General features: G+C 38.3%; 1 protein-coding gene across 1 annotated transcript in view; it reads left to right on the top strand.

Moving 5' to 3' along the window:
- DNAH12 (dynein axonemal heavy chain 12) overlaps positions 1 to 25402 on the top strand; it is a 182956-nt gene extending 157554 nt beyond the window's left edge. The window contains exons 61-74 of the mRNA XM_088831634.1: positions 2216 to 2374; positions 2543 to 2687; positions 4731 to 4881; positions 5311 to 5564; positions 5762 to 5902; positions 9501 to 9638; positions 10945 to 11178; positions 11462 to 11650; positions 14426 to 14529; positions 15915 to 16119; positions 21195 to 21332; positions 21788 to 21879; positions 23945 to 24012; positions 25158 to 25402. Coding sequence (XP_088687760.1) covers positions 2216 to 2374; positions 2543 to 2687; positions 4731 to 4881; positions 5311 to 5564; positions 5762 to 5902; positions 9501 to 9638; positions 10945 to 11178; positions 11462 to 11650; positions 14426 to 14529; positions 15915 to 16119; positions 21195 to 21332; positions 21788 to 21879; positions 23945 to 24012; positions 25158 to 25348 — 2209 coding nt within the window. The 3' untranslated portion in view covers positions 25349 to 25402. The remainder of the gene's footprint in view (positions 1 to 2215; positions 2375 to 2542; positions 2688 to 4730; positions 4882 to 5310; positions 5565 to 5761; positions 5903 to 9500; positions 9639 to 10944; positions 11179 to 11461; positions 11651 to 14425; positions 14530 to 15914; positions 16120 to 21194; positions 21333 to 21787; positions 21880 to 23944; positions 24013 to 25157) is intronic.
- Positions 25403 to 26437: the final 1035 nt, after the last annotated feature.

Genomic DNA, 26437 nt, shown 5'->3' with positions numbered 1-26437 from the left:
CTGATAAATTGATTTGACCTTTTAACCCTGGTAATACCATTGCTCTGAAATCTACTTTATATGATATTATTGTAGCCCCTCCAAATTTCGAGTACTGTGAGCATTGTCTATATTTTTCCATACTTTTACTTTTAAACTATTTGTTTTATATTTAAACTATATTATAGATAGCATGTAGTTGGGGCTTACTTGTTTTATCCAATCTGATAATCACTACCTTTAATAAAATCGTTTAGACTATTTATATTCAATGAGATAATAGAGTTATATTTAAATCTACCATCTTAAGATTTTATTTTCTGTTTTGCCGATCTGTTCTTTATTGCATTTCCTCATTTTCTGTTTTTCTTTTGAGTATTTTTGTGATTCCAGTTTATCTCCTTTGTTCATTTATTAGCTATAATTTTATGTTTTATTATTTTAGTGATTTGTTAGGGTTATAGTATATCTTTTGATTTGCATATATATATATGACAGGTATAAGGTAAAAGGTATAAGGGGAGAGAGGAAAGTATATAAATATTTATGTGTGTGTATATGTATATATATATTATATATATATGAGACCTTAAAACAATATACTTTCATCTCTCCCTTATAGCTTTTGTTTTATCGTTATATATATTTCACTTGTACATATATTATAAAGCCTGCAGCACATTGCTCTTTTGCTCTAAATAGTCAATTATTTTTTAAAGAGACAAATTATAGGAAAATACCTTTTATGTTTATCTACTAGTTAACCATTCCTGATGCTCTTTATTCTTTTTTGTTGATTCAAATTTGCATCTCCTTGAAGCTTCCTTTAACATTTCTTATAGTATAAGTCTTCTGGTAATGAATAATTTCAGTTTTTATAAACCTGAGAAAAATTCAGTGAATTTTTCTTTCAGATTTTAATTTTTTTATCTCTGGAAGTTTCATTGATTATTTTCTTTATGTTGCCCACTTCTCTCTTCATTATGTTCATGTTTCGCTTTCACTCCTTCAGCGTATTTATAATAGCTCTTTTAACATTCTTGTCTGCTGTTATATCTTCTCTACCACTTCTATGTCTGTATCTGCATACAGATTTTTCTCCTGGTTATGGATGCTGTGAATTTTACTTTGGTAAATGCTGTTTGTTTGGTTTTTTTTTAGCTTCTTTAAGAGCTCTAGACTTTGCTCTAGACTTTACTTTGCATGTACTTAAATTATACTGAATTGTTTGACCTTTTCAAGCCTTTTTTTTTTTAACCCTTTCTTACAGCAGTTTTAGAATAGACTTTATTCTACAGCTAGGTTAGCTTCACTGCTGCTGCTGCTGCTGCTAAGTCACTTCAGTCGTGTCCGTCACTGCTGCTGCTGCTGCTGCTAAGTCACTTCAGTCGTGTCCGACTCTGGGTGACCCCATAGACGGAAGCCCACCAGGCTCCCCCGTCCCTGGGATTCTCCAGGCAAGAACACTGGAGTGGGTTGCCATTTCCTTCTCCAATGTGTGAAAGTGAAAATTGAAAGTGAAGTCGCTCAGTGGTGTCCAACCCTTAGCGACCCCATGGACTACAGCCTACCAGGCTCCTCCGTCCATGGGATTTTCTAGGCAATAGTAGTATAATCCCTCCAGTGTCACCACTGAATTGTCCTGTTGTTCAATCAAGATTCAAGTCCAGTTGGCAATAACTCATATCTTAAGTCCTGTGTGAGTTTTGATAGCTACCTAGTTTACAGCTCCCCAGATATTCTTTGCCTGGGTTCATGGAGTTTTACCGTCCACATACATAACTTGGCATTTAATGAAAGAATCAAGAGGATATGTATGCAGATTTCTGGAGCTCCTTTTCCATGAATCTCCCACCCTTTGGTACTGTGCCCACAAATTTCAGTCACCTCAGCCTTGCTTAACTCTGACCGCTTTCTCTCCAACTCCACAATACTCCTAGTTTCTGATTTTGATTTCCTCCTCCCCTGCTTTATAGTCTGAAAAGTGCCTCCAGGCAGATAGCTGAGGCAATCATAGGGATCACATTGTCTCCCTTTCTTTCAGCTACCACAATCCTTCATTGGCTATTATAATTTCTAAAAATAATTGGTTTTTTTTCATTTTTTTTCTGGTTTTTCTAGTTGTTAATAGCAGTAGTATAAGTCAGTTCTGATTGTTTTATCCATGCTATAGAAGCAGAAATTGACTTCATTTAATGTTAAAACAATTTACAACAGTCCTTATTTTGGAACACAGGGCAAAGAAAGAGATCGAATACCAGGAATTGATGTTTCTTTTAACTGGAGGAGTAAGTCTTAAAAGTGCTGAGGAAAATCCTGATCCAACTTGGCTACAGGATAAAAGCTGGGAGGAAATTTGTCGTGCAAGTGAATTTCCTGCCTTCAGAGGACTCAGGTACTTGTTTAAACATGATGACTTAGCACTGAATGGTGATAGGTAAATCTGTAATCTAGTGATCTTTAAAAACCAGTTCTAAAACTTTCTTGATTCATCTCCTCATTCAATGATCTCTTTCAGTTTTTCTCAGTGAAAGGATAATTGTTAAGCTTTTCTTTCCATTAGGGATCATTTTTATGACAATATATCTGAATGGCGGGAGATCTATGACAGTAAGGAGCCACACAATGCCAAATTTCCAGCACCAATGGATACAAGGCTAAATGAACTACAGAAAATAATCATTCTTCGGTGCTTAAGACCTGATAAGGTAAAAAACAAATGGGTTCTATTTGGAACTCAGATAATATGCCACTTATAAAACACTAGGCTTAAAGTTACTATTATTTGGTACTTTAACCTTCATTTCAGATGCTCAAATGGGTTCACTGAGGTCCTTGGATCTGTAGGTTTATATTTTCTTCAACTCGAGAAAAACTTTGGCTATTATTTCTTCAAATATTTTTTGCCCATGATTTCAATTAAATATACATTACACTGCTTGATGAGGAGGGCATGGCAACACACTCCAGTATTCTTGCCTGGAGAATCCCCATGGACAGAGGAGCCTGGGGGCCTACAGTCCATAGGGTCTTACAGAGTCCGACACGAGAAGTAACTTAGCATGCATACTACTTGATATTATACCACAGCTGTCTGATACTCTGTTAATTACTTTAAAATTTTTTGTATCACTTTGCCTCAGTTGGACAGTTTCTATTGTTGTCTTTAAATGTGGTGATTTCTTCTTTTCTAGTGTTGAATCTATTGTTGTTCATTTGCTAAGTTGTGTCCAACTCTTCACAACCCTATGAACTGCAGCACACCAGGCTTCCCTGTCCTTCACTGTCTCCCTGAATTTGCTCAAACTCATGTCCATTGAGTCAGTAATGCCATCCAATCATCTCATCCTTTGTCTGCCGCAAAGTCAGTCAGTCATTCAGTTCAGTCGCTCAGTCGTGTCCGACTCTCTGAGACCCCATGAATCACAGCACGCCAGGCCTCCCTGTCCATCACCAACTCCCGGAGTTCACTCAAACTCATGTCCATAGAGTCGGTGATGCCATCCAGCCATCTCATTCTCTGTCGTCCCCTTCTCCTCCCGCCCCCAACCTTTCCCAGGAGGCTCTAAACGGCTAAAAATCTGCTTATTTAGGCTATGTTTAAAACAGTTGAAAATGTAATATTTTGAATTTGGTGCCAATGGACTTTTGAGCTAACAGGTTTGAGCCTACTGTGAAAAATAAACAATCTAGGGATGAATACACAAAAGCTATTGTCCCATTTATTTAACCATCTGATAAGGATGGCTCAGATGGTAAAGAATCTTTCCTGCAATGTGGGAGTGCTGGGTTCAATCCCTGGGTTAGGAAGATCCCCTGGAGAAGGGAATGGCTACCCACTCCAGTATTCTTGCCTGAAGAATCCCATGGACAGAGGAGCATAACGGGTTACAATCTGTGGGGTTGCAAAGTCAGATACAACTGAGCAACTAACACTTTCACTGGTAGGTGAAAAATGGTATCTAATATAATTATAATCTGTTTTTTTCTTATTTTTAAGTATTAGGGTATAGACTAAGCTGTGTAACAAAGAGACCTAAAATACAGTAGCTTAAATGAAATAGAAATTAATTTCTATCTTTCCTAACAGCCCTGAACAAATGCTTGAGAGCTGGCAGGGTACAGAGGTTTTTAAGATCATCCAGAGACTCAAGTTTCTTTTCTCATGCTAGAGAAGTCTCCTGAAGTTTTGTTCTTGTCAACTAGATTGAAGCTAGCTCATAAACACCATGTCTGTTGAACAGAAGAGAGTGTTGTTTGTTGTTTTTCTTTTTAGCAGAGAGTGTTGAAGGCAAACAGTTTCCTTATAAAAATAGGATCTGGAAGCTCCAATATATAATTTCTATTTGTATTTCTCTGACCAAAACTTAGTCACTTGGCCACATCTAGCTGCCTGAAAGGCTGGGAAAACTTGGGGTTCTCTTACCAAAAGGAGACACAGAATGGGACAGTTTGCAGTCTCTGCTATACTGAAAGAGACTGAGCATCCTTTCACATGTTTAAGATCCATTTCTATTTCATTTTCTATAAACTATTTTTTTTCTTTGCCCATTTTCTCTTGGATTGTTAGTCTTGTCCATTACTTTATAGGTACTTTTTATATATTAGGAAAACTAGTACTTTGTCTATGATATACTGCATGTTTTCTTGTCCATTAGACTTATAGTTTGCTCTTTGTCAGTCTTCAGGAAAAAACTTGTTTTGTGAAGTAAAAATTACCCTAAAGATTGTATTTTTTCTCTCTTCAACAGATAACTCCAGCTATAACTAATTATGTAACTGACAAACTAGGGAAAAAGTTTGTAGAGCCTCCACCATTTGATTTGACAAAGAGTTATTTGGATTCAAATTGCACCATTCCCTTAATTTTTGTGTTGTCTCCAGGAGCAGATCCCATGGCCAGTAAGTGCATATACTATTGTTGTTGTTGTTTACTCACTAGGTTGTGTTCAATTCTTTTGTGACCCAATGTACTGTAGCCTGCCAGACTCCTCTGTCCATGGGATTTTTCTAGGCAGGAATACTGGAGTGGATTGCAAGTTCCTTCTCCAGGGGATCATCTGACCGAGGGATCAAACCTGTGTCTCCTGCGTTGGCAGGCGGACTCTTTACATCTGAGCCACCAGGGAAGCCCACTGCCAACTTTAAGAAATTATAAATAAATCATCTTGTTCAGTGTCTATTTCCTGAATGATTATAAATCACTTAGTAAATTTGGTATTTATAAGGAAAAGTAACTAGAGTTTTTACAGTCAAATACTTATATATACTGAAACATAAAGCATATTTTATGATTTTAGAAGCAGTGAAACTATTTTTGTGCCCTCTTAGGCCTGCTAAAATTTGCAAATGATAAAGCCATGTCTGGAAATAAATTTCAAGCTATTTCACTGGGACAGGGACAAGGACCCATTGCAGCAAAAATGATTAAAGCAGCAATAGAGGAAGGAACTTGGGTTTGCCTACAGAACTGTCACCTTGCTGTCTCCTGGATGCCCATGTTAGAAAAAATATGTGAAGATTTTTCTCCTGAAGTCTGTAACTCATCCTTTAGGCTTTGGCTCACAAGTTACCCATCTCCAAAAGTATGTTTATTTCTTATGGATTTTTGTACATTTATTTGGCTAACTATTACATTGTATATCTTAAATGTTTAACATTAAGAGGTTTTAAAAATATTTCTGGAGTTCTCTCTTATACCTACTTTTAATCCACTACTGTATGCATTTTTAAGACTTGAGTTGGTTATCTAGAGTAATGCTCTTTGTTTATTTTGTCTCAGTTCCCAGTAACAATTCTACAGAATGGAGTCAAAATGACTAATGAACCTCCTACTGGTCTTCGGCTGAATCTCCTCCAGTCTTATCTCACTGATCCAGTTTCTGATCCTGAGTTTTTCAGTGGATGTGAAGGAAAGGAACTGGTAATATTCAGCCACTGGAACTTTAAAAATGTGTTTTACAGTGAAAAATATGAGAACTTAAATATTTTATTTGATATTAAACTTTACGCATTTCCTCAGAAGACAGAAATTGTACCTATCTTGTTCATCATTTTATTCCCAGTAGTTTGTGTTCTGCTTCGCATGTAGTAGATATTCAAGTAAATATTTGTTGAGTGAATGAATATATCTTAGTTTGTACAAAAGTCTGACAGTGCCTTTGATTAAGATGATTCAGACCCAAGAGTAGCAGTCTATTTTCACATTATTTTTTATTGTTTCAACAATATGTGTGGTAGGTACTAGATATAAGGCAGTGAGAATAAAATAGACACCCCCACCACCAAAAAAAAAAATCTGTCTTCGTGGAAATTCTAATAATAATGTTTTGACATATTAATAACACTCTTCAGTGTTGTTGTTAGGTCACTAAGTCTTGTCTGACTGTTTGTGACCCCATAAACTGCAGCATGCCAAACTTCCCTGTCCTTCACTATCTCCCTAAGTTTGCTCAAACTCATGACCATTGAGACAGTGATGCCATCCAACCATCTCATTCTCTCTCACCCCCTTATCCTCCTGCCCTCAATCTTTCTCAGCATCAGGATCTTTTCCAACGAGTTAATTCTTTGCATCAGGTGGCCGAAGAATTGGAACTTCAGCTTCAGTACCAGTCCTTCCAATGAATATTCAGGGTTGATTTCCTTTAGGATTGTCTGGTTTGATCTCCTAGCTGTCCAAGGGACTCTCAAGAGTCTTCTCCAACAGCACAGTTCGAAGGCATCAATGCTTTGGCGCTCAGTTCAGTTCAGTCGCTCAGTTGTGTTTGACTCTTTGTGACCCCATGGACTGCAGGACTCCAGGCTTCCCTGTCTGGCAACTCCTGGAGCTTGCTCAAACTCATGTCCATCGAGTTGGTGATGCCATCCAACCATCTCATCCTCTGTCGTCCCCTTCTCCTCCCACCTTCAATCTTTCCCAACATCAGGATCTTTTCTAATGAGTCAGTTCTTCCCATCAGGTGGCCAAAGTATTGGAGTTTCAACTTCGGCATCAGTCCTTCCAATGAATATCCAGAACTTATTTCCTTTAGGATTGACTTGTTTGATCTCCTTGGAGTCCAAGGGACTCTCAAGAGTCTTCTCCAACACCACAGCTCAAAAGCATCAATTCTTCAGTGCTCAGCTTTCTTTATAGTCCAACTCTCACATCCATACATGACTACTGGAAAAACCATAGCTTTGACTAGATGGACTTTGTTGGCAAAGTAATGTCTCTGCTTTTTTATATGCTGTCTAGATTGATCATAACTTTTCTTCCAAGGAGCAAGCGTCTTTTAATTTCATGGCTACAGTCACCATCTGCAGTGATTTGGGAGCCCAAAATAATAAAGTCTCTCACTGTTTTCATTGTTTCCCATCTATTTGCCATGAAGTGATGGGACCAAATGCCATAATCTTTGTTTTTTGAATGTTGAATTTCAAGCCAGCTTTTTCATTCTCCTCTTTCACTTTCATCAAGATGCTCTTCAGTTCCTCTTCGCTTTCTGCCATAAGGGTGGTGTCCTCTCTTTATCTGAGGTTATTGATATTTCTCCTGACAATCTTGATTCCAGCTTGTGCTTCATCCAGCCTGGCATTTCGCATGATGTACTCTGCAAGTAAGTTAAATAAGCAGGGTGACAATATACAGTCTTGACATACTCCTTTCCCAATTTGGAACCAGTCTGTTGTTCCATGTCCAGTTCTAACTGTTGCTTCTTGACCTGTATACAGATTTCTCAGGAGGCACGTAAGGTGGTCTGGTGTTCCCATCTCTTTAAGAATTTTCCACATTTTGTTGTGATCCACACAATCACAGGCTTTGGTGTAGTCATTAAAGCAGAGTAGATGTTTTTCTGGAACTCTCTTGCTCAGCCTTCTTTTATTTATCGTCTTCAGTGTATCTGTTTGTAAAACAGTTTTGCACATGGTATTGAGGACGGTAGCAGTTCCAGTAAATAGCACTCCTCTTCTCTGCCCAAATTCTTACCAGTTAAGAAACAGGAAAAAAGTATAAATATATGGGAACCAAATTATAACCTTAATTACTGATATAGACTAGGTTGAAAGATTTGGCTTATATCTGTGAACAAATGAACTTAATATTACAGAACCCAGAATGAAGTAGATTTATCTACCCAGAGGAACAGAGGAAAACTTCCTTTCCAGCAGGAAGCTCACATCTAAGAGAGAAAAAAGGAAAAGCTGAGCAAATCTTATTTGCTTAACTGTTCCCAAATTTACCTGTTAGATAGGTACTCATCTTTCTACCAGTTAGTTTAAGAACATAGAAAATCCAGGAGTGTTACATTAATTGAGGCTTCCCTACATGGAAGGAAGCATCAGTACTAAGAGAAAACCATCCTCTTTCTTGACACACAATGCATACTATGATATTTATCATATTTGCCTATTTGAACTGGAAAAAGAATGATATTGCAGATAAAGGGTCGAATTCTTTGGAAGCCAGCTCGTTTCTTTCTGCTTGATGATGCTTTCTGTGTGACCCCAGTTCTGAGCAATAATTTTGTTTGTAACTCTGGGACAAAAGAATCATATTTGTGGTTTTAGCTGGAAACAGGACTTAGTAGAGTGGAGAAGGTGGTATGGTGATCCTCCTACCCATCTTATGATTGCTTCTTTATGTCTTTAGTTGGGGAAAGTCTTTTCTGCTATTCTTCAGGTTGTTCTCATAGATAGCAGCTCTGTAAGTAGTGGTAATTTTGGTGTGTCAAGGAAGGAGATGAGTTCAGGGTCTTTGTATTCTGCCATCTTGGCATGTCTCTCCAGCAGAGTCGGACACGACTGAGCGACTAAACTGAACTGAACTGAACTGAATGTTGTTGCAGTTTGTCTAGCTTTGGAGGGTTTTGTTAAGTCATGAAATTTTTGTTTGTTTTAATATAAAGTGCCCACTGTTAACACTCTGGCTTCTTCCCCGCGGACTGTTCCCTGAAGGCACAATTACTCATTCTTTTCAGTGCCATAGTCCTGATCAGATTCTGTGTGATCCTTGCCTACCTGACTAGTTTTCCTGTCAGATTACAAGCCCTTGGTAATTTGAGGCCTTGTTCTTTCTTTTCTCTGTCCCCTCTGGTGAATGGCTCCAAGCAGATGCTCTGTTGCCTTTGGTGGCCTTGAACCCAGTCAGCTGTGGTGAGATCCATAGTAGGTTCTTAAAACATGGAGTCTGTTTAAGCAGGGTTTGTATCTATGGCTGATGTAGGGGGTGCTGAAGCAGTGTGGGAGCTGTCTGCTGTGTGGACACAGCAGTGAGGTCTGCTTAGGCCTCTAATCCACAGCCTTCCAAACTGTCAGTGTACAAATGCAGACTAAGGGCAATGCATATGTGTTTGTACAAGATGTAGAAGTCGTGAGATTAATATTTTTTATAGTAAACATTGTTTTAGATAGTCTTTCTAAATAAAAGTTTGTAGAGATATATGATCATAGAATCTCACAATGAACATCAGTCCCCCTCATTTTAATAATGGAAATCTGATCAGAATTTTCTCTTGTTGCATATTTTTGTCTGAAAGGCTTGGGAGAAGTTGCTGTTTGGAGTTTGCTTTTTTCATGCCCTTGTTCAGGAGCGAAAGAAATTTGGTCCTCTTGGGTGGAATATTCCATATGGATTTAATGAATCCGACTTACGCATCAGTATTCGACAACTACAGGTAAAATTAGAAAGACTAATATTGATGGGAGATTACTGTGTACCAGGCCCTAGGCAATTCCCTTCACTTAGAATAACTTATTCACTTCTCCCAACAATACGGATAGTTGGCTGGATGGCAGTAATAGTTATAATTTTGTCTTACAAAGGATATTTTTCCATCTGAGTTTTTCTGCCACAAATAGTGGGAACCCTGATTCAAACTGGCTTAATCCATAGTTAAACTTTTTATCTCATGTGAAAAAGAGTTGCAGAGGAAAGACAGACTCTGGAGTGGGTTTTTCAACAAAAGTATTGCGATCAAAGACCCTAGTTCTTTCTTTTGGCAGTGCCCTCCTCAGTGTTGGCTTTGTATAGGTCCTCACTGTACTCTCCTCTTAGCTTCCTCTCAGTCAAATCTACAATTTACCTCTATCAGTCAACAAAAACAGTAGAAAAGGAATTTTTTGAAAGAATATTGTGTCGGTCACAGAATCACCAAGATGGCTGGACAGCCTGGCATCCAGTGTCATATCTAGAATCATACCATGTCTGGTAAGAGCGTTCCTTCTACCCCTGTTAAATATTAGACACTGCTGCTCTCAGGTGCCACTGAGACTTCCATCTGCTGCACATTCTCTGTTGTCATCAACAAAGATATTTTGCTGTCCCTGCTTCTTTGCACACTAAACTCCAGTCCAGCGTGGCTGCATCTGAGATTCCAAGCCCAGGTCACAGGCCTAGGCTTTAGCCGTAAGGGGACCGAGGAAGTGAGTGATCAGGTTTTTTTTTTCAGTTTCTGTAGACTTGCAGTGAAACATGTGGTGCATGAGATGGTCAGTATCCTCCGACAAACAAACAAAAGAACAAATGTCCACTATAAGTTCCTGCTCACTCAGTCTTTGAACTAGGCACATTACTTACATTATCTGCATGAATTCTAATCCTCACAGCAACACTGTACGGTGGGTATTATCCCTGTTTTGGAGAAAACCAAAGCTAAGAAGTGAATTTATCCATTGAGGTAGGATTTGAACTTCAAGTCTGTCCAACTCCAGTACTTTCCCATCATTTCTGTCATGTTTTACCAACCATATCAATCCAACTAGAGAACCACAGGATACTGTATATTCTGCCTCTTTGCTCTGATAAAGGTCTTAACAACATGAGGCTTTAAAACAACCTTGATGATAGTTCTTCCAGCCCCACTTCCATGTGTATAGATTGATCAGTGATTGATTGATTGATAGGTATTTAAAGCCATGTTAAAATGGAAATGAAGTGAAATACACTATGGTTTTTCTCATTTCATTTTTGCTTTGTTTCAGTTATTTATCAATGAATATGATACAATTCCATTTGAAGCGATCTCTTACCTGACTGGAGAGTGTAACTATGGAGGAAGAGTGACAGATGACTGGGACAGACGTCTCCTCTTAACCATGCTGGCTGACTTTTATAACCCACACATAATCGAAAACTCTCATTATAAGTTTTCTCCTAGTGGAAACTATTTTGCCCCTCCCAAAGGCACTTATAATGAATACATTGAATTCATTAAGGTAACTGATATCACTGAAAATAGGGTTAGATTCAAGTGTGATTTTCTTAAAAGCAAATAGTGAAGTAGTCCCCCATAATGTATAGAATTAGACAAGTATTAGGTACAATCAGCTTTCAATACTGTGTTTTTGTTTCTAGTAGTTACTGAAAATTGGAAAAGTTTGATCCCTCTGTTGTTTGATGTTTAGTTGATTTTTAACCCTTTTGGGTCTGCACATGTCTACCTTATGAATTAACGTACCCAGTTAAACTGTAATGCTTGTTGAATTTATTTTCTGGTAGAAACTTCCTTTTACTCAACACCCTGAGATATTTGGATTACATGAAAATGTTGATATCTCCAAAGATCTTCAACAAACCAAAGTCCTCTTTGAGTCCTTGCTCCTCACCCAAGGAGGCTCCAAACAAACAGGATCCTCAGGAAGCACTGACCAGATTCTACTAGAAATTACCAAAGATATTCTCAACAAGGTAATATTTAGCTTAAAATGTGTTACTCGGAATATAACATAAATCAAAATGGGACTGAAATGTCAATCTGAAAACTCCAGGTAGCAACATTATGCCTGAATGAGATACTTTGCTTTTCTGAACCTTTGTTTCCAAACTAGAAAAGTGATGATAGTACCACCTGTGTAAGGTTCTTGTGAACGTTCAGGGTATCGTTAATTTGATGCACTTTGCATAATGCCTGGCAAATATTCAGTTCCTAGTAACTAGAGTTGTGGAGCTACTGAATATATGATTTCTTATCATTTCTAAATAAAAATGGTGGACTTACGCTTTTTTTAAATGGGGGAAACTGTCTGAACTTGCTGGTTCAAGAATGGAATGCTTTTTAATTTATACCTTCAGAAGTGAGGAGGAACCTGGCAGCACTAAATTAGCAGCTACAGCTTTTCCCCCCATACTGCATTCCAGGGTACTTAGCCCTGGTAGAATGGAATGGTGTTCTCTTTTTTCACTTTTTTCTGCCTTAAATTGAATAAAGAACTACTAAGAGGACTTTATAGCCCCAAGCACAGATCTTCACAACTCCTCTCCAGGATGAGTACTATAATTATCCCCATATTTCAGCATCAGGCACTCTGACAGAGCACAACCTGACCCTGCTCCATCTGCCTTGTAAGTCCACGGATGGCACCTAATCTACTCTCCCAGTTGGTACCCTTGCTTTACACCACTCCTTAAGTAGAGCCTACTCACACTTAGAAGCTTAAGTCTGGCTGTGGCCACTGGAGACAAGTAGTGAGCAACATTGCCTGCTGCCCTAGGGTGAAAGCAAACTACCGTTTTCCCACCTCTACCTGTGGACTGCTACTTCTCACCCCCAGACCCTTCTGCTTGTGTGATTTATGTCTTTGGGGAAAGGTTCTTGTCCTCCCAAAATGGTGACTGTTATGAGATCCCAGTAAGAAGTTACCCGGCAGTGGCATATGGGACTTACTTGGAGTAGAATGGTTGTGCTGACCAACCATTGGTGTCATACTTTGAATGATGCCACCTAGTGTGACTTAGAATTCTTTTGCACCACCAAGGGTCATCACCTGGGGACAGTCTGGGTGCTCAACGTTTTAGTTTGGCACCTTCCTCATAGGGAAATTTCTCATAGGGAAATTCCTCTAAGAGTGCAAATGCCAGTGTCAGGGGCCTTGCTCACAGCCCCAAAGTTCTTGTTATCACTTCTTCTCAACCATCTCTGAGATGCCTCATTAAAATCAGATACTCAGTGACTTTCTTTCTCCCTAAGCCCTGGAACCTTTGCTACAGTTACACATTGATTATTTGGTAGTGGTGTAAACAAAGCTATTTTGAACCTGTTGATAATTTATTGAAATAAATATAAAACAGTTATGAAATGATATATCAGTTTTATTAATTGAAAATAAAATCCAATTTACAAAAGAAAATTACCCAACTTTTTAGAAATGTATATCTTCTACTCAGTGCTATATCCTATAGGAAAGAGCATGGGCCTTAGTGTTAGAGACCTATGGATTTAAACAGCTACTTCTGAATTGTGTACGTTTAGGCATTTACTTCGGAGAAGGCAATGGCAAGCCACTCCAGTACTCTTGCCTAGAAAATCCCATGGATGGAGGAGCCTGGTAGGCTGCAGTCCGTGGGATCGCTAAGGGTCGGACACGACTGAGCGACTTCACTTTCACTTTTCACTTTCACACATTGGAGAAGGATATGGTGGCCCACTCCTGTGTTCTTGCCTGGAGAATCCCGGGGATGGGGGAGGCTGGTGGGCTTCCGTCTATGGGGTCACACAGAGTCGGACACGACTGAAGTGACTAAGCAGCAGCAGCAGCAGCAGGCATTTACTTCACCTCTCTGTACTTAAATGTTCTCATCTGTAAAATGGAGATAATAATGGCCACCTGAAACTGTATGGCAAGGATTACATAATATTTGGAAAGCACTTAGCATAATTCTTGGCACATCAGTTCAGTTCAGTTCAGTTCAGTCGCTCAGTCGTGTCCGACTCTCCGCGACCCCATGAAACACAGCACTCCAGGCCTCCCTGTCCATCACCAACTCCCGGAGTTCACTCAAACTCATGTCCACAGAGTCGGTGATGCCATCCAGCCATCTCATTCTCGGTCGTCCCCTTCTCCTCCCGCCCCCAACTCTTCCCAGCATCAGAGTCTTTTCCAGTGAGTCAACTCGTCTCATGAGGTGGCCAAAGTATTGCAGTTTCAGCTTTAGCATCAGTTCTTCCAATGAACACCCAGGATTGATCTCCCTTAGAATGGACTGGCGGAGAAGGCAATGGCAAGCCACTCCAGTACTCTTGCCTGGAAAATCCCATGGATGGAGGAGCCTGGTGGGCTGCAGTCCGTGGGGTCGCTAGGGGTCGGACACGACTGAGCGACTTCACTTTCACTTTTCACTTTCACACACTGGAGAAGGAAATGGCAACCCACTCCAGTGTTCTTGCCTGGAGAATCCCAGGGACGGGGGAGCCTGGTGGGCTGCCGTCTATGGGGTCGCATAGAGTCGGACACGACTCAGCAGCAGCAGCATGACATCAAGTGACTCAGCAGCAACAGCAGAATGGACTGGTTAGATCTCCTTGCGGTACAAGGGACTCTCAAGAGTCTTCTCCAACACCACAGTTCAAAAGCATCAATTCTTCGGCGATCGTAGTAAATGCCTAATGTTAACTATTATTGATATTATAGCCAAATGACACTGTTCATTTTGAGAGTAATGTGTCTTCAAATTTTATTCTCTTAGCTACCAAGTGACTTTGACATTGAATCAGCACTGCTCAAGTATCCTGTGAGATATGAAGAAAGCATGAATACTGTGTTAGTGCAAGAAATGGAAAGATTTAACAAGTAAGGAGCTCTACACCCAGTGATTCAGAAAGCTACCAGCCAAAGTGGATAAAAAGATACACCAGTATTGAATCAAAATTTTAAGAAAAAATGATCAAAACTTGCCATTTCATTAGAATTTGTCTCCTTTTTTAGAGTTGCATACTGCCCCAGAACGGAGTGTACCTTTTCTAATGTAAAAATGACGATGAAAAAAGAGATCTGGTATTACTGGTTAAAAATACTCATTAGTCATAATTTTTCATCCATCCATTGCTCTTCTCCTCAGGAAATAAAGCGGGAATGACCATTATCTAAGCCTATGTGTAGATACATATTTAGTCATTTTTCTGCCCACTTTTTTCCTCAATCTAATCTAGATTGGTTAGGTACCCTAAAATACCAAGCAGATTATTTGCTTTGAATTTTTAAATTGAATTTTCTAAAGCTCCATACTGGCTTAAGGAATGGAGAATTGTTTTGGTTATGAATTTTCTAGTGTTTCCAAGTTTAACTTTCCAGACTTACTGACTTTTTAAAATAAAACATATTAAAACCCTATGATGCCTTAATGAATTTAGTATCTCTTATACAAAGACATATACATCCAGACTTATACATCTTATACATCTAGACTTGCCTGGTGGCTCAGTTGTAAAGAATCTGCCTGCCAATGTGGGAGACATGGGTTTGACCCCTGGGTCAGGAAGACCCCCTGGAGAAGAAAATGGCAACCCACTCCAGTATTCTTCCCTAGCAGCTCCCATGGACAGAAGAGCCTGGCAGGCTACAGTGCATGAGATCACAAAGAATGAGACACAGCTGAGTGACTAAACAACAACAATACAAAGACCACATGTGTTTGTACATAATAACGTATTGTCTCTCAGTTGTTTAGGCTTATAGCCTAAAACCCTCACTTGAGGTATATTTATGATGTTTTTGGAATGTTGGGCCTAAGTGGGAAGCAAAGTACTTATAAGGGTATGAATGAATATACACTTTAGATTTTTATGCAGTGTTTCCAAAGTTTCAACCATTGCATTGTCCCTTTATAACTTTTCCTGTATTTGCATGTCACCTGTAATATTATTTACCTGATATTTTTCCTTAAATCATTCTCTGTTTAAATTAGCCTGGTCTTAAGCAATAATACCCAGAAAGCAATTTTGATGTGCAAGTTATATTGTTTTCTGTATTTACAAATGCATATGTAATAATTAAAATGAAAAATGTTCATCCAAGTATCACCTAAAATTACCTTACGTTATGAAGTGGGAGGTGACCAAATTTTGGGAAATACTCCCATAAAACCGGAAATGATATCCTGCTCTTTCTTCTGGATAGACTGTATATTGATATTTATTATCATGTATATGATGATGACACAATTGCTTTCCTTGCAGCTTAATTAAAACTATACGCAACACTCTACGGGACCTTGAAAAAGCTATTAGGGGTGTGGTTGTGATGGATTCTGCGTTGGAGGCACTGTCTGGCAGTCTGCTTGTTGGAAAGGTTCCAGAAATATGGGCACAACGCTCATACCCAAGTCTTAAACCCCTAGGAAGTTACATCACAGATTTTCTAGCCCGGTTGAACTTTTTACAGGTTAAAAGTTATATATAATTTATACATACTATTTCATTTTTCTGCTTGACTGAAGAGATATTAGAAATTGTCCGTGGTCACTTGAATGTCTCTGAGTTAGATGAAATGGATAAGTAGTTTCATGGTAATCTAACCGAAATTTTAGAATATTGAGAAGTACACGTATTTGAGAGTGCTAGGTAGAAAATTAAAATTTTATGTGACCCAAACTCAAGTAATACATGACAGTTATATTTCTGAAGATTCTGTTTGTGGTTTCTGTTACCACAACTTCGTCTTATGATTTTGATGCTGATGGTAAATCACAAAAAGAGCCTGAGGCTTGGATTAATCAATTAGTGCATCTTATCTCTTATCTCATAAAGCCAGGGAAAAGGTGAGTGCTTTGAAATCTCTAAACCCTTCACCCCCCCAAACTCACAGGTAAAGGATATGTAGGCAGCACACTGTTTTCTTCCACAACTCCTCTGCTTCTCCCCATCCTATGGATGATGCTTACATGGGGATAATTGGTGGGGAGAGCCCCCAGAATACATTTTGGAAATTCATATATATGATCTTTCAGTTTTCAGTTGCCCCTTTATTATATGAAAGCTCTATTAGTTTTACTACAGAAGCTAATAATAAAACAGCCATATTTGTGAAGATGTGGATAGAGAGGCTTTCTCATAAACATCCCTTTTTAATTTTTGCCAATCCGATAGGTCAGTCATATCTTACTGTTTCAATTTGAGTTTCTTTGATTTTTAGTGAGTCTGTGCTTCTTTTTGTATGTGTACTTGCCATTTGTATTAATATTTTCTCCTGTGAATTGCTATTCATCTCCTTGATCAATTTTTCATTGGACTATTTTTGTTTCTTTTTATAAAAAATTTAAAGGTTACTTTCCATTTACAGTCATTACCAAATATTGGCTTTATTCGCCATGTTGTACCAATATCCTTGAGCCTGTCTTACCACCCAATAGTTTGTGCTTCCCAGTCGTCCATCCCTATATTGCTGCCCATCCCCCCAGCTGGCAACCACTAGTTCTCTATTTTTGTGAGTCTGCTTCTTTTTTTTTCTATATTTACTTAGTTTGTTGTATTTTTTAGATTCCATATATGTGATATCATACAGTATTTGTCTTTCTTTGTCTGACATAATTCACTTAGCATAACATATTTCAAGTCCATCTTTGTTGCTTCAAATGGCAAAATTTTATTCTTTTTAGTGGCCAAGTAGCATTCCATTGTATGTGTATACCCTGTCTTCTTTATCTACTGATGGACACATAGGCTGCTTCCACATATTAGCAATTGTAAATAATGCTGCTATGAACATTGAGGTGCATGAATCTTTTCATTTTTTAATTTTTTGTTGGAGACTAATTACTTTACAATAATATATTGGTTGGTTTTTCCATACATTGACATGAATCTGCCCCGGGTGTACATGTGTTCCCCTTCTTGAACCCCCTTCCCACCTCCCTCCTCCCCATATCCTCCCTCCAGGTCATCCCCGTGCACCAGCCCCGAGCATCCTGTATCATGCGTCGAACCTGGACTGGTGATTCATTTCACATATGATAATATACATGCTTCAATGCCATTCTCCCAAATCATCCCACCTTCACCCTCTCCCACAGAGTCCCAAAGACTGTTCTAATCACCTATGTCTCTTTTGCTGTCTCATATACAGGGTTAAGGTTACCATCTTTCTAAATTCCATGTATATGCGTTAGTATACTGTATTGATGTTTTTCTTTCTGGCTTACTTCACTCTGTATAATAGGCTCCAATTTCATCCACCTCATTAGAACTGATTCAAATGCATTCTTTTTGATGGCTGAAAAATACTCCATTGTATATATGTACCAAAGCTTTCTAATCCATTCATATGCAGATGGACATCTAGGTTACTTCCATGTCCTGGCTATTATAAACAGTGCTGCAGTGAACATTGGAGTACATGTGTTTCTTTCAATTCTGGTTTCCTCGGTGTGTACGCCCAGGAGTGCGATTGCTGGATCATATGGCAGTTCAATTTCCAGTTTTTTGAGGAATCTCCACACTGTTCTCCATAGTGGCTGTACTAGTTTGCATTCCCACCAGAGTGGAGTTTCTGGGTCATATGTTAGTTTTCTTTTTTCGTTATTTGAGAAACCTCCATACTGCTTGCATCAATTTACATTCCCATCAACTGTGTACAAGGGTTCCCTTTTCTTTACATCTTCGCCAACATTTATGTTCATTTTGGTGATAGCCATTCTGACAGGTGCAAGATGGTATCTCATTGTAGTTTTGAACTTGCATTTCTGTGATGATTAGTGATATTGAGCATCTTTTCATGTACCTGTTGACCACCTGCATCTGCTGTTCGGAAAAATGTCTGTTCAGTTCTTCTGCCCATGCTTTAATTGGGCTGTTTGTTTGATGTTGAGGTGTATGAACTACTTATATATGTTGGGTACTAATCTCCTATTGGTCGTATCATTTGCAGATATTTTCTCCCATTCAATAGGTTGTCTTTTCATTTTGTTGAGAGTTTCCTTTGCTATGCAAAAATTTTTAAGTTTAATTAGGTCCCATTTGTTTATTTTTGCTTTTATTTCTTTTACTTTAGGAGACAGATTCAAAAAAATACTGCTGCGATTTATGTGCAAGTGTGTTCTGCTTGTGTTTTCCTCTAGTTTTATACTTTGTGGTCTTACACTTTTTAATGCATATTGAGTTTATTTTTTTGTATGGTGTTAGAGAATGTTCTAATCTCATTCTTTTACATGTGGCTGTCCAGTTTTCCCAATAACAATTATTGAAGACTCTGTCTTTTCACCTCCTAATGATTCTTAGAATTAACAAATTAAACAAATGAGTGGTCTGGAGTTTTTTCCCCCCTTTTCTCATTTCTCTCTCACCGTTCACCCTGCTTATCTTCCTTTCCTCCAACCTGTGCCTTTTTTTTTTTTTAAGTTTTTTGCACACTGGCTGGCATCTTTGATTAAATCTGGGATCCAACATTTAGTATGTATGTGACTTTGAAGAAGATACTCATCTTTTTTGCACCCTGATTTCCTCATTGGCAAAATGGGAGAAATAATACCTAACTCACTGAATTATGGACTAAATGAGGTGATGCATCTAAATCAGCTAGCTCCTGGCATGCACTAAACACTCAGTAAATGGTAGCTAATTCAGAGATTTTAAGGATATGTAAGTAGCTGACCCAGACATTCATGACATTCTTGGCTAAATGAAGACCTGAAGTGAGAAAGGGAATGTTCTATATACTTGGTTTCTGGGTTCTTACAGCTTTCTCTGCATGGTGCTTGTTCTGCCTGGCTTGCACCCTTACTGAGCTCCATCTCTTTCTTTACCTCTTCTTGATCTGGCAGCTTGTACAGTTGCAACATCTCCAGCGGTGGTTTGTTCTCTTCTTCCCAGGAAGCAAAGCTGACTCCTTCCCATAGTGTGCTGCTCACTCAGAGACAAAGTTCATTTTGTTGATTCATCTCTTCATTCAAACGTGAATTGAGACTCACTTTGTCAAAAGCATCTTGTCATTAGACAGGGTTGCCAGGTTGCCTGCAGTTTGCCAATAACCCTCAGAGGATAACCTATGTATCTAAGAAAAAGTTAATTCAGTATAGTAAGGGATGTGTCATAAAAGACCAACATGTAAAATGCTCTGGGAATTCAAAAAAGGGAGAGAGTTTTTTTAACATAAGAAAGCAGTTGATTTTTGGATGAGGTAGCATGTGAGCTGGTCTAAAAGATGAATGGTTTTGGACACTGCAAATAAAGGAAGAGGGCTTAGAGACACCTGTAGGGTGAAAGACAGTATATCATTTAGGATTGATTATCTAGCAAAATTTTTGATGAAAACAAAAGTTAAGTTCATTCCCTCATGTAACTGAAAAATCCAGGGAGTAAAGTGACTCCAGGCAGCTTTTGACCTAGGGTGCAAATGCAGTTACCTGATCCTGGCATCTTGCACTTCATTGCTTGGCTTCAGTCTCTGTGGGTTAACTCCACTCTATGTTCTTGTTTGATGGCAGCAGGATAGCAATAGAAACTCTGGCCTCATATCCACAAAACTGTTTAGAGTGAATATTTTTCCCGAGAAGTCCCAGCAAGAGTCTGTACATCTCTGGCTTTGATTGGGTCACATGTCCATTCCCAAATCAGTCACTATGATTGGAGTATGATCAGTTTGGCATGAATCACATGCCCACTCCAGAAGGTAGAGCTCCACCACCAGAGTGGTGTTTCAATTGAAATGTTAGGAGGGTTCATCCCATAGAGGGATATAAGAGTCATGCCACTTTAACATAAACAGAAAAAACAACAGAAATCTATCAAGTGCAGAGAAGAGGCCACCGTTTGATCAGAATGTCAGATGTTTAAAGGGGAACTAAAAGGGACAGATATATAAATACAATTTGGGACCAGCTTATGAAGTATCTTGAATGGGAAACTTGAGGTGTTTTAGGCTTTACTTTGGTAGGGTAGTAGTAGATCACTGAAGTATTATACGAGATGTTGAGCCTGATCCAAACCATGCATGGAGACGGGTACTCTGGCAGCATCATTATAGATGTATTGAGCAGAGAAAGGGAAGAAACAAAAAGAGGTACACATGATTCAGAAAGAAGACCAGTATATCTAAAGTGGAACCAGAATCATGGTGTGGAGGCAGGGAGGTTAAGAGGATCAAGGAATTGGAACCAACACATGAGGGCTGTAGTTAGACAATATATAGGATTTCTAAAGATGGCTGCTTTTGAGTGTGATTAAGTAATACAGTAAGCCCTCAGATAATTTACATTTGTTTTTTTACAGAAGATTTTAATCTTTTATAAAAAATAAAGTTTGTTTTATTCAGGTTAATGTTAAAATTAGTTTGAATTTCCCAAGAAGAGTAACTAGAAGGGATAAAAGGTAGGAGAGCCAATAAAGTTTGTATGTTTGGTGTCAGGAAAGAGAGTCCTGTGATGGAAAGTGTGGGCAGCATACACAGAAACCAGAATCAGTAATTGTATGTCAGGTAATTCTTGAGTAAGTAAAAGGAACATAATGTTTGTTTTTCCTTTATAGGACTGGTATAATTCAGGAAAACCTTGTGTGTTTTGGCTCTCAGGCTTCTTTTTTACCCAAGCCTTTTTAACTGGAGCAATGCAGAATTATGCCAGAAAATATACCATCCCTATTGACTTACTGGGATATGAATTTGAGGTACAGTAAACTCCTTAAATTCCAGAGCATATCATTACATCAAAGGCATGTATTTGAGCAAGGAGGACATGAAGAATTCATATTTTTATTGCCCATTGCAAATAATTCTTCTGCTTTCCATTCTTTGTATTTATGAAGAAAGTATATAGTATTTGCTTTGCTGTCTCCATGAGAGAATTTTTATACATCTCAGTATTATAAGTTGAGTTCAGATAACCCAACACTGCTTTTCTATTTTAGCAGTAATCAATATGATATACAGTAAAACCAGATAAAATACTTCAAAAAGAACTGTATTATTTTACAATTACATTTTACTGAGAAAAAATTATAGTTTAAGAAGCTATTATATGGACAAGTTTCTCTGAATGTGTTCTGAAAATTTAGGTAATACTTTCTTTATGAGTTAATTATCTAGGGAGGAAATCTCTACTAGCATTTGTTTCTGCCTTCAGGTTATTCCTTCTGATACCTCTGACAAAGCTCCAGAAGATGGTGTTTATATCCATGGATTATATCTTGATGGAGCCCGCTGGGACAGATCAAGGTCAGTAGTTTCAACTGCAAAGACTCTTCAGTTGTAGCTGAATCATAATAGGTGAGATAGGCTGTCTGCTGCCCTTCACCTCTGCCACCCTCCACAGCCAAAAGGCTTCTAGAGAATATGACAAGTAATAAATAATATTAGAATTCTTGCCATAAGTCATTATTCAGGCTGCAGCAATTAGTAAGTGAGTAATTTTAGGTTTTGAACAATTTTGAGTTAATATTTCAATGTACTTACCAGTGGAAAAGTTAGTTGAATTTGTTTTCCTTCCTGTTTTATGAGTTACCTTCTGTTTTGTAATGTGTAGGAGCACCTCACTTTTAAATAGTTTACAGTTATAGTAAAGTTCCCATTTCTACTGGTGAATGGAAAACTTTTTCTTATATTTTGATGACACAATAAATATTTAGAATAAATACTGAGGGAATACCCTGGCTGTCCAGTGGTTAGAACTTGGCGCTTTCACTGCAGTGGCCCAGGTTCAATCCCTGGTTGAGGAACTAAGATCCCACAAGACATGTAGCACAGCCAAAATAAATAAATACTGAATTTCCAGCATAGGAAACTAATCAATGCTTAGATTTGTGTGTGTGTGTGTGTGTCTGTGTAGACAGACAGATAAGAGAGAAAGGGAAAGATTATTTCCCTTGGAGCCCTGCTTTTTAACAATCCATTACTTAGCATAATCTTCCATTTCCAGAGTCAGGGTTAGACTTTCCTGTCAAGGGAGGGTTAAAAGTCAAGGCAGGGAAAATTGCTTAAGAAGGAGCATGAAGGTGGTTCTACAGAGATGGTTCTAAGACAGTGATAGGAGGAGAGTTAGCTGCACATAGCTCATGTGATTATTTCTCTCTTTTCATTTTCTTCATTCTCATGACGTTTCTCTTAACTTACTTTTTCTTATATATGTATTCATCTTTTCATGTCTTTCTTCCTTCCATCTTGCAAGCAGACAAATATGCAACATAACATAGGAAAGATATACTACATTTTCTAGACAGAAAGCTCTATGTTTGGATCCTGACACTGTCACTTAAGAGCTCTGTTACTGTGAGAAAAGCACTCAGCCTCTCTGAGCCTCCACTCTTCATCTGTGAAACAGGAATTGGAATGGGGCCTAGACTATTGTGAAGGTCAAATAAAACAGCATAGTGTCTGCCTCATGGACATTACTTTTAAAGTGGTAGTAATTGATATTTGTCCACTATTTAACACATTCAGTTCAGTTCAGTTCAGCCACTCAGTCGTGTCCGACTCTCCGCGACCCCATGAACCACAACACGCCAGGCCTCCCTGTCCATCACCAACTCCCGGAGTTCACTCAAACTCATGTCCATCGAGTCGGTGATGCCATCCAGCCATCTCATTCTCTGTCGTCCCCTTCTCCTGCCCCCAATCCCTCCCAGCATCAGAGTCTTTTCCAGTGAGTCAACTCTTCTCATGAGGTGGCCAAAGTATCGGAGCTTCAGCTTTAGCATCAGTCCTTCCAGTGAACACCCAGGACTGATCTCCTTTAGAATGGACTGGTTGGATTTCCTGGCAGTCCAAGGGACTCTCAAGAGTGTTCTCCAGCACCACAGTTCAAAAGCATCAATTCTTCAGCGATCAGCTTTCTTCACAGTCCAACTCTCACATCCATACATGACCATGGGAAAAACCATAGCCTTGACTAGACGGACCTTGGTTGGCAAAGTAATGTCTCTGCATTTTAATATGCTATCTAGGTTGGTCATAACTTTCCTTCCAAGCAGTAAGCGTCTTTTAATTTCATGGCTGCAATCAGCATCCGCAGTGATTTTGGAGCCCCCAAAAATAAAGTCTGACACTGTTTCCACTGTTTCCCCATCTATTTCCCATGAAGTGATGGGACCAGATGCTATGCCTTTCCATAATTTTCTTCTGTTTTTCTCAGTTCTTCATTGCCTTTTACTTGGTTTTGTTTTGAAATTTTTTCCCTGCATGTCTCTGGTCCTCTCTTATATTAAAAGCCAATGTCTAAATCACAATTTCTAAGATGCAGATTTCGTTTTACTTCTAATAAACATCTATCAATTTCTCTTCACAGTGGATTGCTTGCTGAACAGTACCCCAAACTTCTGTTTGACCTGATGCCCATCATATGGATAAAACCAAGTAAATATAATATATTTCTAACAAAACTTTGTAGAGTTTTATGGAGCATAATGATAGATATTTTTAACTGCTTTCCAAATAAGTCTCTGCTCAGACCTATTAGAATTTGTTCAATTATAGTAAATACTGATTTAATGTTTATATGGGAAATATATTATTCCCCCTTTTTTGTGTTGCATTTTTATTATTTTATGACTGTTATTTTGCCTCTTTTTGCTCTTATCACATGGTATATAACATTTTCTTTGCCCCTCCCCTTCACTTCTCCTTTTTCCAAGTCTAGAGCTTCCCATCAATATTTTGATTCTGAAGTGCCTTTGTACACATCTTAGAGACACAAACAGGTTTGACACATAGTCTCCAGTTATTGACTAGAATTTTCTGGCTATAAGAAACTCCTCGGCCTAGGAACCAGCGAGATGACCCAAGCCGCTGGGGTGGAGACCAGCTTTGCCCCCTTGTAAAACCTATTTGCTTCCTCCTTTTTTCCATCATCATTTTCCCACCAAATGTGAACAATTGAGGCTCATTCTTTGGTCCTTCCTCTCTATTTTTTTTAAATTCGCAAATAACTGTAAATGAAAACATTTACAAATCACCCAATTACCACTCAACCTATTAAGTGTTTTTATTTCTAAAGCTGCTCATTTATAACTATGATGTGGCCTCAGTTTAGAAAGATTCCTAATATCTCATATCTGGCTTTGCAAGGATTGTGTAGAGATTCTTTTTGTGAGTTGGTGTATTTTTCCGAGTAATAACCTGGTGAAAACTAATAGTAACTTCAATTTCTTCTAATTTATGGATTTCTTGTCTTAGAACTCTAAGCAACTGTTTCTCTTTTTGCACCTCCCCCATTACCTATGCTGTGTTTTGTTTCTCCTTCTTATCTCCCAAGTCCTCTTGAGTGTTTTCATACTTGCTAAGTGATCAGGTCTTTAAAATCATGTGCCATATTGAAATCACTTACCTTGTTTCACAACCATAACTATATGCCAACTATAAAATAACTTTAAAATATTCAAATATCATAATCATGATCTGAGATTTAGTACTGGTCATTTTATTACAAGATAGATATTTGGTCTTTTAGTACCATTGACTGTTTTTCCTTTATCAAATGACTGTATTTCCTTTTTTTCAAGCTATAAAGTCTAAGATCGTGAAGTCGAATGCCTATGTCTGTCCTCTTTACAAGACAAGTGAACGTAAAGGAACTCTTTCCACTACAGGACATTCTACTAACTTTGTCATTGCAATGTTGTTGAAAACAGACCAACCCACTCAACACTGGATCAAACGTGGGGTTGCTTTGCTTTGTCAATTAGATGACTAAATTGGACAACTTAATAAAACATCTGAAAGAAGTTACAAAAAATATTGCCTTTGCTTACTTGAAAATATAGACATTATAAAACCCAAGTGTCTTGGTGTAATTTTTTTAGGTGATCTTTGTGAACGGTCTTTACATTGTTCTCCTCCCTGATATACCACTCTCGATTGGAGTACAGCCCTCCAGATGGATTCTTGAGACCACAGACAACTGTGAAGAAAAACATGAAATGTGTATTGGAGTCATATGGAAAATCTTTGAAACTTTTATTTAGTATAGTTTGATATATATGTGAAAAACAGATTTGGGAAGACTAGCTGGATAAAATTTTAACTAATATAAAAAATTATCTCTTTCACAAGTGTTAAGTCATTTCGTTAAGCTTCAGTAATAATTTACTTTCTACTCAACTGTTGTGATTATACACAAACATTTAAAATACATACATTGTAAACAAGGAAAACGCTGAAACAATTTCAGAACTAAACACCTTCTGTCTTACTCTTAAAACATCGGATCCATTTTTCTCACAGTACCCCTGTGACAAGGAAAGGAAATTCAAAGCACTGAGGCTGACACACAAAGGCGGTAAGACGCCTGGAGGGAGATCCTGCACACTGGAGGTGGTATCATGCTTCTTGGCATTTGCTTCACATTTAGTCAGAAATGCCAGGTGGGCTCTGTGTTATTTTTAATAGTTATTATTCTTATTATTTAGTATGCATTCATAATACTAGTGTACATTATCAATTTTTAAACATTTCAACAAAATATAGTCAAACTTTTATTATCTTGTGTGGAGTTAATTCCTTCCTTAAGATTCCCTGGATATTTTAGGCTGCAGCTCTGTAATCCAAAGAAAATGTAGGTGCAGCTTCCCAGTGAATCGGGACTATAGGGACAGTCATTTTTGATAATTCAGTCAGAGCAAAATATTTGGCCTCTCTTACATGAAAAATTGATTCTGGCTTGCCATGGCTATGTGCATGAGTCCTCAGAGGAAGAGTTCACCTCACATGGTCAATCTCCTGCAAAAGCATTTTATTCCAGGAATGAAATGTTTCATCTTTTAAATTTCACGAATACAGCAGT

Source organism: Moschus berezovskii, chromosome 24, assembly GCF_049115385.1.
Source record: "Moschus berezovskii isolate FMDL1 chromosome 24, NW_MosBer_1.0, whole genome shotgun sequence".
In the NCBI taxonomy this organism is placed as follows: Eukaryota; Metazoa; Chordata; class Mammalia; order Artiodactyla; family Moschidae; genus Moschus; species Moschus berezovskii.
The sequence above is the reverse complement of the archived record's forward strand: the minus strand, read 5'-3'. Positions and strand labels throughout refer to the sequence as shown.